This window comes from Ornithorhynchus anatinus, chromosome 6 (genome assembly GCF_004115215.2).
Source record: "Ornithorhynchus anatinus isolate Pmale09 chromosome 6, mOrnAna1.pri.v4, whole genome shotgun sequence".
Taxonomy (NCBI): Eukaryota; Metazoa; Chordata; class Mammalia; order Monotremata; family Ornithorhynchidae; genus Ornithorhynchus; species Ornithorhynchus anatinus.
The window spans coordinates 29035566-29049627 of record NC_041733.1 but is presented as its reverse complement, the minus strand read 5'-3'; the positions used below and the strand labels follow the sequence as shown (position 1 = coordinate 29049627).

The 14062-nt window shown below is 43.3% G+C and overlaps 1 protein-coding gene across 1 annotated transcript; it reads left to right on the top strand.

The window, feature by feature from the left end:
• Nucleotides 1–2392: 2392 nt before the first annotated feature.
• Nucleotides 2393–9276, top strand: VMA21 (vacuolar ATPase assembly factor VMA21). Its single transcript, XM_007665887.3, has 3 exons — nucleotides 2393–2506; nucleotides 5671–5780; nucleotides 6690–9276. The coding sequence occupies exons 1-3, from the start codon at nucleotides 2451–2453 to the stop codon at nucleotides 6830–6832; spliced, it is 309 nt and encodes a 102-aa protein (XP_007664077.1). The 5' UTR covers nucleotides 2393–2450; the 3' UTR covers nucleotides 6833–9276.
• Nucleotides 9277–14062: the final 4786 nt, after the last annotated feature.

Genomic DNA, 14062 nt, shown 5'->3' with positions numbered 1-14062 from the left:
CAGAGCTGGGATTCGAACTCATGAGCCCTGACTCCAAAGCCCGTGCTCTTTCCACTGAGCCACGCTGCTTCTCCATGCTGCAACAATAATAATAATGTTGGTATTTGTTAAGCGCTTACTATGTGCAGAGCACTGTTCTAAGCGCTGGGATAAATACAGGGTAATCAGGTTGTCCCACGTGAGATTTACAGTTAATCCCCATTTTACAGATGAGGGAACTGAGGCCCAGAGAAGTTAAGTGACTTGCCCACAGTCACACAGCTGACAAGGAGATAGATGAGATCGAGGTACTGTGAGTAGGTTGGCAGCAGCATGGCAGAGTGGATAGAGCAGGGGCCTGGGAGTCAGAAGGTCATGGATTCTAATCCCAGCTCTGTCACTTGTCTGCTATGTGACCTTGGGCAAGTCACTTCTCTGTTACCTCATCTGTAAAATGGGGATTGAAACTGTGAGCCCCAGGTGGGACAGGGACTGTGTTCAATCCTTTTAGCTTGGATCCACCCCAGTGCTTCATACAGTGCCTGGCACATAGCAAGAATTTAACAAATAACATCATTTTTTAAAATTTTATTTTATTAGAGGACCCAGGGTTTGAATTCTGAAACAGCCCTGAGCCAAAATTTCCAGCTTCTACTGCCATGACTCCTGCCTCCCGGAATTCTTGGAGGAAGCTCTTCGTCTTGATCAGCTGGCGGGTAGGTTGGCTACTGATCGATTAGGGCGATCGGAAGGTGCATCGCAGAAGAAGATGAAAGCAGCATGGCTTAGTGGCAAGGGCACGGGCTGGGGAGTCAGAGGTCGTGGGTTCTAATCGCCGCCTCTGCCACTTGTCTGCTGTGTGACTGTGGGCAATTCACTTCACTTCTCTGGGCCTCAGTTTTCTCATCTGTAAAATGGGGATGAAGACTATGAGCCCCACGAGGGACAACCTGATTCCCTGTATCTACCCCAGCGCTTGGAACGGTGCTTGGCACATAGTAAGCACTTAACAAATATCACAATTATTATTATTATTATGAAAGGCCCCGGACTGCGTGCGAGGCCTCTTCCTGAACGCCCCCCCTTCCCTCTGCTCCTCCTCCCCTCCCGCCCTCTGTTCTTCCCCTTTCCCCTCCCCTCAGCCCTGTGTTCATTTGTATATATTATTTATTACCCTATTTATTTTCTTAATGAGGTGTCGATCTCCATGATTCTGTTTATCTTGATGATGTTGTCTTGTTTTTGTTTTCTTCTATTTTGCTTTGCTGTCTTCCCGTTTTAGACTGTGAGCCCGTCATTGGATAGGGACTGTATCTCTATCTGTTGCTGAATTGTACATTCCAAGCGCTTAGTACAGTGCTCTGCATATAGTAAACGTTCAATAAACGGTTCTAATCCTGGCTCCACCACGTGTAACCTGTGGGACCTTGGGCAAGTCACTTCACTTCTGTAACCTCAGTTACCTCATCTGTAAAATGGGGATTAAGACTGGGAGCCTCATGTGCGGCTCAGTGGAAAGAGCCCGGGCTTGGGAGTCAGAAGTCATGGGTTCGAATCCCAGCTCTGCCACTTGTCAGCTGTGTGACTGTGGGCAAGTCACTTCACTTCTCTGGGCCTCAGTGACCTCATCTGTAAAATGGGGATTAAGACTGTGAACCTCACATAGTACAACCTGATTACCCTGTATCTCCCCCAGCGCTTAGAACAGTGCTCTGCACATAGTAAGCACTTAACAAATACCAACATTATTATTATTATCATTATGTGGGACAACTTAATTACCCTGCATCTCCCCCAGCGCTTAGAACAGTGCACCGCACATAGTAAGCGCTTAACAAATACCAACATTATTATTATTATGTGGGACAATTTAATCACCCTGTATCTCCCCCAGCACATAGAACAGCGCTCTGCATGTAGTAAGCCCTTAAACAAATACCAACATTATTAGTATTATTATATTATTATTATTATGTGGGACAACTTAATTACCCTGCATCCACCCCAGTGCTTAGAACAGTGCTCTGCACATAGTAAGGGCTTTACAAACACCAACATTATTATTATTAAGGACGAATGAATGAATGAATGAATGAATGAATGAATGAATGAATGAATGAATGAATGAATGAATGAACGAACGAAGCCTCCTGAGGGGCGGGGGAGGGAAGGGGGAGGTCACGTGCCCGCGCGCACGCGCGCGAGGCCTCTCCTCATCGAAGCCTCCTGAGGCGAAGGGGGGGGGCGGGGCGTCACGTGACCGCGCGCGCGGCGCCTCGCGGCCAACGAAGCCGCCCGCGGCGAGGGGGCGTCACGCGACGGCGCCAGGGTCACGTGACGGGGGATCGGGTCACGTGACGGGGGGTCGGGTCACGTGACGGGGGGTCGGGTCACGTGACGGCGCGCCGGGGGCCCCCCCTCTCGGAGGGGCGGGTCACGTGGTCCGGAGGGCAAGGCGGCGGCCGAGCGGCATGGAGCGGTTCGATAAAGCGGCGCTCAACGCGCTGCCGCCGGGCGACTTCAGGCAGTAAGGAGCCGATCGAACGATCGATCAACCGATCGATCGATCGATCAGGCCGGGGGGAGGAGGGTTAGCGAGGGGCGCTCTGGACCTCGGAGAGGCGAAATGGCGTTGAGATGGAGCCTCCCTCCTTAGGGGTGAAGCAGCCGGGGCCTCGGCGGCCAGGGACCGCCTCCCCCTTTATTGCAGGACTCTCCCGAGCGCTTAGTGCAGTGCTCTGCACCCACGAGGTGCCGAGGTGGTTGGCCCGAAGCGGGGAAGGCGATGGAGGCAGAGAGGGAAGGACAGGGAGGCCTCGGACACTTTCTGACACCCCCCCCCCCCCACTTAACGTGGCCATCGAAATCGAATTGGGGTGGGGGGGGAGGAAATAATAATAATGTTGGTATTTAAGTGCTGACTATGTGCCAAGCACTGTTCTAAGCGCTGGGGTAGATGCAGGGTAATCAAGTTGTCCCACATAATAATGTTGGTATTCGTTAAGCGCTTACTATGTGCACAGCTCTGTTCTAAGCGCTGGGGTAGGTACAGGGTAATTAAGTTGTCCCACATAATAATAATAATGTTGGTATTAAGCGCTTACTATGTGCAGAGCTCTGTTCTAAGCGCTGGGGTAGGTAAAGGGTAATTAAGTTGTCCCACATAATAATAATAATGTTGGTATTAAGCGCTTACTATGTGCAGAGCTCTGTTCTAAGCGCTGGGGTAGATGCAGGGTAATTAAGTTGTCCCATATAATAATAATGTTGGTATTTGTTAAGCGCTTACTATGTGCACAGCTCTGTTAGAGGCGCTGGGGTAGGAACAGGGTAATTAAGTTGTCCCATATAATAATAAGGTTGGTATTTGTTAAGCGCTTACTATGTGCACAGCTCTGTTCTAAGCGCTGGGGTAGATGCAGGGTAATTAAGTTGTCTCACATAATAAAATGTTGGTATTTGTCAAGCGCCTACTACGTGCAGAGCTATGTTCTCAGTGCTGGGATAGGTACAGGGTAATTCAGTTGTCCCACATAATAATGTTGGTATTGGTTAAGCGCTTACTATGTGCAGGGCTCTGTTCTAAGCGCTGGGGTAGGTACAGAGTAATTAAGTTGTCTTACATAATAATAATGTTGGTATTTGTTAAGCGCTTACTAAGTGTAGAGCTATGTGCTAAGCGCTGGGATAGGTACAGGGTAATTAAGTTGTCCCATATAATAATAATGTTGGTATTTGTTAAGCGCTTACTATGTGTAGAGCACTGTTCTAAGCGCTGGGGTAGATGCAGGTAATTAAGTTGTCCCACATAATAATGTTGGTGTTTGTTAAGCGCTTACTATGTGCAGGGCACTGTTCTAAGCACTGGGGTAGGTACAGGGTAATTAGTACAGTGCTGTGCACATAGTAAGTGCTCAATAAATACTATTGAATGAATAATAATAATAATGTTGGTATTTGTTAAGCACTTACTATGTGCACAGCACTAGTTCTAAGTACTGGGGTAGGGTAATCAGGTTGTCCCATGTAGGGCTCCCAGTCTTAATTCCCCATTTGACAGATGAGGTCACTGAGGCCCAGCGAAGTGAAGTGACTTGCCCACAGTCACCCAGCTGACAAGTGGCAGAGCTGGGATTCGAACCCATGACTTCTGACTCCCAAGCCCGGGCTCTTTCCACTGAGCCACGCTGCTTCTCGAAAGGGGCAGTCAGCTGCTTGAAAAGGAGGGGGGCGAAGGCCGACTCAACCGAGAGGGAACGGACGACAGGCTTGACCTGTGCAATACAATGAGCAGAAATTCACGTAAAGGGAGTAAGTCTTAATAAATTCAGAGAGATTGAAATTGAGCCCTGTCTCCAGGCTATCCCTGCCCTCTTTCCATTTGACCGTCCTTAAGATTGACTTTGGAGGGTGAAAGTGGGTGGTTTCAATCTCTTTGTTTTGGAGTAAATACCCCGAACGTATCAGAGCTGGTGTGAACTAGCAGAAGTGCCAGTTGAGACGGGCTGGGCCTTGGAAGCCGTGGCAGAGGGTCCTGCCAAGCCAATGTTTAGTCTAATGGCAGACCTACTTTCTTTAATGACAGTGGCATTTCCCTTCATAAATGGTGGATGAGCCTAGAAGATCTTGTGTTAAGGAACTATTAGTGGTAGTGGTTTGCACAGCAACACTTGTGCTTTTTCATCCTTACCGTGGCCTAGTGGAGAGAGCAAGGGCCTGGGAGTCAGAAGGTCGTGAGTTCTAATGTCGGCTCCACCACTTGTCTGCTGTGTGACCTTGGACAAGGCACATCACTTCTCTGTTACCTCATCTCTAAAATGGGGGTGAAGACTGTCAGCCCCATGTGGGACAGGGACTGGGTCCAACCCCATAGTCCTGTAGCTACCCCAGCGTTTAGTACAGTGCCTGGCCACATAGCGTGGCTCAGTGGAAAGAGCCTGGGCTTGAGAGTCAGAGGTCATGGGTACGAATCCCAGATCTGCCGCTAGTCAGCTGGGTGACTGTGGGCAAGTCACTTAATTTCTCCGGGCCTCAGTTACCTCATCTGTAAAATGGGGATTAACTGTGAGCCTCACGTGAGACAGCCTGATTACCCTCTATCTACCCCAGTGCTTAGAAGAGTGCTCTGCACATAGCGCTTAACAAATACTAACATTATTATTATTAAGTACTTAAATACCATTATCATTTATTATTATTACCACCAACATTTTCCTGTGGGGCAGTGATTGCTACACATTGCAAAGGGCAGACAGGAATTTTATCCACAAACCCATTTTAAGGCCCAGATGACTGCAGTACAATGCCTTTGCTGTGTCAAGGGGCCATAACCCAACACACTGTTATCACAGTCAATCAATCAGTCATATTGAGCGCTTACTATGTGCAGAGCACTGTACTAGTTACCTGGGAGAGTACCCTACACCAGTTAGAAGACACGTTCCTTGCCAATAATGAGCTTACTGTCTAATGCTGAGATACGTTCACTGAAGAACAGCTTCATAATGAATTCACTTATTAACTACTTTTCTTTTTCTGGAAGATAGATAAGACATTTGTAAATGTAAATAGGCTCGTGAACTTATGCTTTTAGGCAAGGCTCATTCTGTGAAGAGAAAGTGTTGATATGCACTTGTAAGCAGTTCTGTAATTCTGTTTAGCAACTGACCTTGTATACTCTCTTCATTTCAGAAATGAAGGTTCATTAGCGTCAACTCTGAAGACTCTTCTGTTTTTCACAGCTTTAATGATCACCGTACCCATTGGATTATATTTCTCTTCTAAATCTTATATATTTGAAGGTATTTCTAGACCAGACTTTTCATATGCAGAGTATTTGGTTTACGGGTTTTTATGACATTGCTATCTGCAAACCAGATACTTTTGATTTTACCGCTAGAGGATTTTGGAGCTGATTGAAGGCTTATGTTTTCAAAAATAAAGCAAAATGCCTCTAGTATGTCTCACTTTCAGGAAGTTATGTTTCCAGTTTTCAGTTACTTCATTTAGTTGGATGTTACAATAATGGAACTCAAGTAAAATGACTTTTGGTAATTGCCCCATTTTGATGGGGCCAAAAGAGTATTTTAAACACAATTTCAATCAGGCGGATATTGCAAGACCTCTATTGAAGTGTGCCTTTTTTTTTATGATTTGGGAGGAAGTAAGAAGCAGCATGGCCTAGTGAAAAGTGCAAGGTTCTGGAAGTCAGAGGACCCGGGTTCTAATCCCAGATCTGTCACATGTATGCTTTGTGACCTTGGGCTAGTCACTTACTTTCTCTGTGTCTCAGTTACCTCATCTGTTAAATGGGGATTAAGACTATGAGTGACTGTGTCCAATTTGATTACCTTGTATCTACCCCAGTATGCAGTACAACGTCTGGCACATAGTAAGTGCTTAACAAATACCATTTAACCAAAAAAGAAGAAAAAAGAAGTCTGAGGAAAGCATGCACTACAAGGGAGAGAGGGCACTTTGGAAGCATTTGCTACTAAAGCCCAAGCTAAAGTTGTATTTATTGATGTAAACATTTAGCTACCTCTGGCTGTGGTTTCTTCTTAGCAGTATCTATTACTCATATTTGCTTCAATGAGGAATTACACTGAGACAACTCAGTGGGACTCATAGCGTGTGGGATCTCAAACTTGATATTAATGTTGGTCATAAAATCAAAACTGTGCCTTTTTAATTTTTATCTTGCCTTGTAGGAATCTTAGGGATGTCCAACCGAGACAGCTATTTCTATGCTGCTATCGTTGCTGTAGTTGCTGTCCATGTGGTCCTCGCTCTGTTTGTCTACGTGGCGTGGAACGAAGGGTCACGGCAGTGGCGAGAAGGCAAGCAGGATTAAAGTGAACTGTGTCTCTGGTTTCTGCAAACTGAGGAAGAAGATTCCTAAATGAGAGGCTCTGTGTGTGGAATGAAGAAAGCATGAGCATGTTTGAATCGACAAGAGCTTTGATTCCTTTTTTCCAATAGTTTGTAACTTGATTAAACTCAAAGCTGTTGCACAATGGAAAGCCTGTTTTAAGAAGGCAGTACAATGAGCTGGGAGGATAAATTAATTTTCAGAAACTAAAAGATATTTTGCACTGTATGTACCCTTTTCTCAACCTGCCCCATCAAAACTTAAGGTACATTTAAGTTATGCTTTACCAAGCTGCATTCTCAATTTGAGTTCCTACTTTTACTAGTAATACTGCCAGCATGAGTAGGTTTCTCGATCACATTTCCACTGATGGATCCGCATTCTTCAAATGCTAGAACTAATCAAAGTTGCTGGGAATCATTAACTCTAATTCAGAGAGAATCTGGGTTTTTCAACACATTATTTTGGGTAAGAGCGGGACCTATATAAGATGCATTAAAGCAGCTTTTGGGAGCTAAAGAACCCCAAAACAAGATGCTTTTCTGCAGTAATTGTCCAGCGTTTGCCCAGATTCCTTGTCAGCCTTTTAATTGGTCTTGTTTAAACTTTGTACTTTTGAATCATTTTGACTGTAGTTTGTGTGAATTCTAACCACAAACTTTTTTTTGCAGAAAAAAAAAATTAAACTAGTGGTGATAGTGATGAATTGTTGAATTTTTGCCCCATTTAGGGAGTGTGATGAGCCAGGTGAACTTAAGCACCCCAGAAATACACCCTTCAAATTGCCCAACTGTGTTGTCCTAAGAAACCTTGTCAGTAAGAACAAAAGTAACTGTACAAATCATGCTTTGGTCAGAATATGGCCATTAATCTGCTCTTTCCAGCCCTGAACTACAGTGTTGCCCAGATCTTGAAGGCCAGTAATGTGAATTCACACTTATAGGAAGCTTTTGTTTTAGGTTAAAATTCTGCCACCTTTTTCCAGTCTACTAGCTCCACTGTTTCTGATGGGTGGTAACTACTGAACACTTAACTAGAAAGAGCTGACTGTAGCCTCTCTCTAGTGAAAATATTGGTATTATAGTTACTGATTGTCATCACCCATTTAATTGGTATCTTATTGCTTATAAGCAGTGACCCCTCCACATCTGCTGGGGTTGAGTCCCTGAAAGTTTGTGAGTGGGTCAGACTTAAAGATTATGGGTCAAATGGAGTTAAGGCCTCTGGCTTCAACTGTATGGGGAGCTTCACTCTTCTTAATGGTTCTCACTGATCAGTGCTACTTTCATTATCCCGAGTAACTCAACTCTACTTCATTTTTTAAAGAAATCAAGCTTCCCTGCCCATTTCTCAAATGACTTCCTTACTTCCCTGCTTTGAGGTCATGGTTATGGACAGTGATATAAAGAACAATGTGAAGCACCGCAACTGGCTATTAGTGACACAAGGAACATGATGCCAGGCAGAGGAGTGATTATGGACCACCTGAAATGACACTGGACAGGCTCATTGACAACAACAAAAGCCAGCATTCTTTATAACTACACCGTGAAACCAGAGTGATATGTAGACTATTGAAATACACAAAATTGTGGTTGAGGAAAACCTGTCTTTTTTTTAAGATTGTTGTAATCATAACAAAAACATTAAAAGGATGGGGAAATATTAGAAAAAGATTAGGGGTAAGATTCACATAAAAGGGATTTGTTCGGCAATGGGAAAATCAAACTGAATGTGTTTTAATGTTCCTTTTCAAGATTTGCTTTTGGAAAGAAGAGTGTTCTATTTCTAGGAATTGCAGAGTCTTGGTTGGTAGGGATTAGCTCAAGGAGTAATGCAGCATTATTTTTGAACAACTCTTTTTTTTATCAGTTGCTTTTGTCAAGGCAAACTGTTTTTCTGTTTCAGATGCTTCTGTTTCGCTAACTTATGTAATCTTTTGTCTTATGCCATTCTTAGGGTGTTTTTTTTTTCTTGTGGTTTTTTTTGGATCAGTGATCTCCTTATTCTAAAAGGATTAATGCTCAGTGAGATTCCAGCAATATAAATAGTGTTTGATCTTGAGTCTTGTAGGTTTAAAATAATTGCTTGATGCGTATTGGTAGCTACTCCCGTGAATATGTTTACAAAAGTAATTCATGTAAGGGGAGTTCACTTTCCAGAGGTAAGCAGGAAAATGCTCTATATAGAAGGCCAGGATCATATCCTAAAATTTACACCCATGTTGGGTAGAATGATAGCCAAAATGTTACTTTCAGAATGTTTTTTTTTCCTTGTATTGACATTTAACATATGAACCTGCTGCTGCTCTACACTGTATAAAATGGGATGTGGTATTTGAAAAGTAGGTTATTTTTGAAGATGTCACATTTATGAACGTACCTCAGGTACCCTGCTGTACATTTTAATAAAGAACTACAATGTGATTCTGAGCCCTCTTAATATCTTAGGTTAAGAATGAAAACTTCTTGTTTCAGAGAAATTTATTCCAATAACACAGATTCTCTGCTGGGTCAGGGGTGAGTCCCAGCTCCTATTCTAGTTTCAGTAGCATACCCTTCTCAAATTTTCATGGTGTGTTGAAAATAAGGAGCTGTTAATGTGTTCATTTTCATGGATGCCCTAGTGTTTCCTGAGTTCACAAAACAACAGGAAGACTGAAGATTAAAAACCACTTTATGAGTGTATTTCATAACACTATTATCCATAACTCTGAGCTTTCCAAATATCTTTTGCCTCCTGTGTCTTTCCATGCTGTCGTGCTAAAGATATTGCTGTCCAAAAGGGCCTTGTGTACATGTGGTTTGGAATTGATTGTGGGGTCCTTTCAGGTGGCCCTAACCCCCTCACCTTTCCCCTTTAGACCAGTCTTCTCAACTTCTGCTGCGGGGGTCTCCACCAGAGCCCCTCAAGTTTCTCTAGAATGCCTCACCTATTTGATTGTTAGCTCCTCAAATGTGACTTTTTTGTACTTTCCCCAGTGTCAAAGACACTCTCCCTTCCCTCCATGCTTAAATACCAATATCGATTTCAAGAAGGCCTTTCCATGTGATCCCACCACACATTTTGGCTTGACCATTTTTTTTTTAATGAGGTATCCTTTTGTTACAAAAGTGGTACGCCTCATTAGCTTCCTTTGCCTTAAGTGCAGGGGTGCGTTTAAAAGCATCTCATGTGCTTCACCCTTTTACCTAGTTGCTTCATTTAGATCTTTCGAGTGATCACTTAACCTACATAACCATAAGGTAACCAGAAGAGTTATCTCAATGGGAGGCAGCATGGTCTAGTGGAAAGAGCATTGGCCTAGGAGTCAGGACCTGGGTTCTAATCCCTATTCTGCCACTTACCTTATGTGTGACCTCAGCCAAGTCATTTAACTCCTCTGCTTCAGTTCCGTCATCTACAGAATGGGGATTCAATACCTGTTCCACCTCTCACTTAGACCATGAGCCCCATGTGAGACCTGATTATGTCGTATGTGCCCCAGTGCTTGGCATATAGTAGGTACTTAAATACCCATAGCAAAATACATTACCATCAGTGACTTTAAAGCACTCAGTTGCTTCCCCTCCCTTTTTTTTAAATGATATTTGTTAAGCACTTACTATGAGCCAAGGTACTAAGAGCTGGGGTAGATACAAACTAATCAGATTGGACACAGTCCATGTCCCACACGGAGGTCACAGGCTTAATCCCCATTTTGCAGATGAGGTAACAGGCACAGGGAAGTGACTTGCCCAAGGTCATACAGCAGACAAGTGGAGGAACTGCTTTTAGACTGTGAGCCCATTGTTGGGCAGGGATTGCCTCTGTCTGATGCCAAATTGTACATTCCAAGTGCTTAATACAGTGCTCTGTACACAGTAAGCGCTCAATAAATACGATTGAATGAATTAGATCCCAAGTCCTTCTGACTCCTGGGCTTGTGCTATATCTATTGGGCCACGCTGCTTCTTTTACCTACCCCTCCTATCTTACTTCACTGATCCTTGGGAGTCAGAGGTCATGGGTTCTAATCCTGGCTCTGCCACTAGTCAGCTGTGTGACCTTGGGCAAGTCACTTAACTTCTCTGTGCCTCAGTTCCCTCATCTGTCAAATGGGGATTAAAACTGTGAATCACATGTGGGACAACCTGATCACCTTGTATCACCCAGTGCTTAGAACAGTGCATTGCACATAGCGCTTAACAAATACCACAATTTTTTTTTTTAATCGCTCACTGTGCCCCAATCTCATCTATCTCACTCTAATCCCTTTCCTACGTCCTCCCTCTGGCCTGGAACTCCCTCCTCCTCTGTGTACTCCCACACAGAGAAGCAGCATGGTGTAAGGCCTCCAGGAGACCTTCCCAGCCTAAGCCCCCCTTTTCCTCTACTCCCCCTTCCCTCCCCATTGCCCCACTTGCTCCCTTTGCTCTACCCCCCTTCCCTGCCCCACAGCACTTGTGTATATATGTACATATTTATAATTATAATTCTATTTATTTTTATTAATGATGTGTATATATCGATAATTCTTTTTATTAATAGTAATGCTACCGATGCCTCTTTACTTGTTTTGATGTCTGTCTCCCCACTTCTAGACTGTGAGCCTGTTGTGGGCAGGAATTGTCTCTATCTGTTGCTGAATTGTACTTCCCAAGTGCTTGGTACAGTGCTCTGCACACAGTAAGCGCTCAATAAATATGATTGAATGAATGAATGAATGATGGATAGAGCATGGACCCGGGAGTCAGAAAGCCATGAGTTCTAATACCACCTCGGCCACTTGTCTGCTGTGTGACTTTGGGCAAGTCACTTCACTTCTCTGGGCCTCAGTTACCTCATCTGTAAAATGGGGATTGAGACTGTGAGCCCCACCTGGAACAGGGACTGTGTCCAACCTGATTTGCTTGTATCCACCCCAGTGATTAGTACAGTACTTGGCACATATTAAGTACTTAAAAATGCCATAATTATTATTACAAAACCTTACAAAGGTCACATCTCCCTGAGACCTTTTCTAATTAATTAAGCCCTCATTTCCCCTACTCCCCCTCCCTTTTGTGTTGCCGAAGTACTTGGATCTGTACCCTTTGAGCACTTGATTTTTCACCTCAATTTCAGCCCCACAGCACTCATGTTCATATCTGTAACTCACTTATATTAATGTCTATCTCCCTCTGCATAATAAGCTCCTAATGGGCAGAGAACATGTCTACATGTCTACTAACTCTTTTGAATTGTACTCTCCCAAACAGTATAGTACTCTGCATACAGTAATCACTCAGTAAATACCACTGATTGATCAGTTCTTTAAAAATGTCTTTCTCCTATTCAGGTAGTGGCTTGCCATGTTGATATCTTGAATATTTATACTCCAGAACATCACACTCCACTTAGAATTCCCTATTCTTATTTAAACACAAGAACATTATATATTTGCCTCCTTGAAGCGAGACCCTCAGCAGCTTTCACATATTTTTAGGCCTCAAGCTGGTTGTAGACTTATTAACTTGGCACGTGTACCTGGTCTTTCAACAATAAGGGATGGGATTTGAATTACTTTTTCTCTTGTAGCAGATGCAAACAAACTAATTTTCTAAAACTGGAACTCTTCAATACTTAAAGTGTACACCCTTTGAAAAAAGTCGCATAATCCACCCTCTTCAAATTCACATGAATAAGTAATACATAGTATTGAATTGTTGATGGCTTTTTTCTAATAGTCTGAATAAATGACCGATCAATATCTTGCATAATTAGCCTACATTTGGTGTTTAAGCAACTAGCATTGTATGGAGGGATTTTACCATTATAATAACCACACATTGGTAATGTCTTCATTGTCATTCAAGTTATTGGGTATATTGAATCCAAGTGTTGGCAATTTCCCCAGAGTGTGTTTTGAGGAATTACATAGGAAGTGCCTTGAAAGAAACAAATAAATGTGTCTATTCTTTTGATAGTGTGACCATTCACTTTTATAATTCAAGTTTAGGCCAAACATATTTCTGACTATGATTATTTTTACAAAGAGAAAAAGTATTGCATCATTAGAGAATTATTCACTTGATTTTACAGGGATTCATAGGGAATAGTTGGTAAAACTTAAGGCGTTTTCTTACTGAAGTCCAACAAAATTTATAATGACTTAGCCTTTTTTATTCTTCAGCATAAATGTCTCTTCATATGAATTTCTGATAATAGGGTTTTGAAGTATCTTTCCATCAAGCAGTGGTATTATGGAGCACCTACTGAGTGCTGGGCAGTGTCTTGAGTGCTTGGGAGAGTACACTATTTATTCTGGTAGGAATTTGAGGTGGAAAAAGGCAATCTGAAACAAAATTGACAAGCAAAAGGAAAATTAAAATTTCATTCAGAGGGCATGAGAACAGGCTGTCTCCTTGATGTGGTTCTTGCAAATCTATCTGGCTTTTCTAACTATACCATGTACCTGGCCCTCAATGAAGGCTGATGTCTGAAATCCTAGATTTCTTAAAAGATTTCAACTCTTTCAGGGCTAAAACCCTCCCTTGACCCCATGGCTCCCTCCAGTTATCACCCCATCTCCCTCCTGCCATTCCTCTCCAAACTCCTTGAGCAAGTCGTCTAAACCTGCTGCCTCTGCTCCCTCTCCTCCAATTGCCTTCTTGACCTGCTCGAATCTGACATCGGCACCCTTCACTTCATGGAAAATATCCTCTCCAAGGTCACCAATGACTTTCTTCTCACTAAATCCAATGACTTCTACTCCAATCTAATCCATTTCGACCTCTCAGCTGTCTTCAGTCCTATGGAAACATTATCTAATCTTCGTTTCACTGACATTGTCCTCTCTTGTTTCTTCTATTTGTCTAGCCTCTCATGATCAGTCTCTTTTGAAGGCTCATCCTCTGACTCTTCAAGACTCACCTCTGGGTCTCCTGTTTTCCATTTATACCCATTCCCTTGGAGAGCTCATTTTGCTCCCATAGGTTTACGGTTTCTATGTGGATGATTCCCAAATCTACACCTCTAGCCCCAATTTCCCCTGCAGTCTTGTATTACTCCCTGCCTTCAGGATATTTCTACTTGTATGTCCCATCGACACCCCAAAATCTAACCTGTCCAAAATGGAGCTCTTCATATGCCCACCCAAACCCTGACCTCCCTAGTGTCTTCCCCATCACTGTTGACAGCCCCACCATCCTCCTGGAATCACAAGCCTGTAACCTTGACATTATCCTTCTC

Coding starts and splice junctions, on each gene's coding strand:
- VMA21 (XM_007665887.3), top strand. CDS start 2,451: ATGGAGCGGTTCGATAAAGCGGCGCTCAACGCGCTGCCGCCGGGCGAC. Junction 2,507..5,670: donor CCGCCGGGCGACTTCAGGCA/GTAAGGAGCCGA, acceptor TCTTCATTTCAG/AAATGAAGGTTCATTAGCGT. Junction 5,781..6,689: donor TAAATCTTATATATTTGAAG/GTATTTCTAGAC, acceptor CTTGCCTTGTAG/GAATCTTAGGGATGTCCAAC.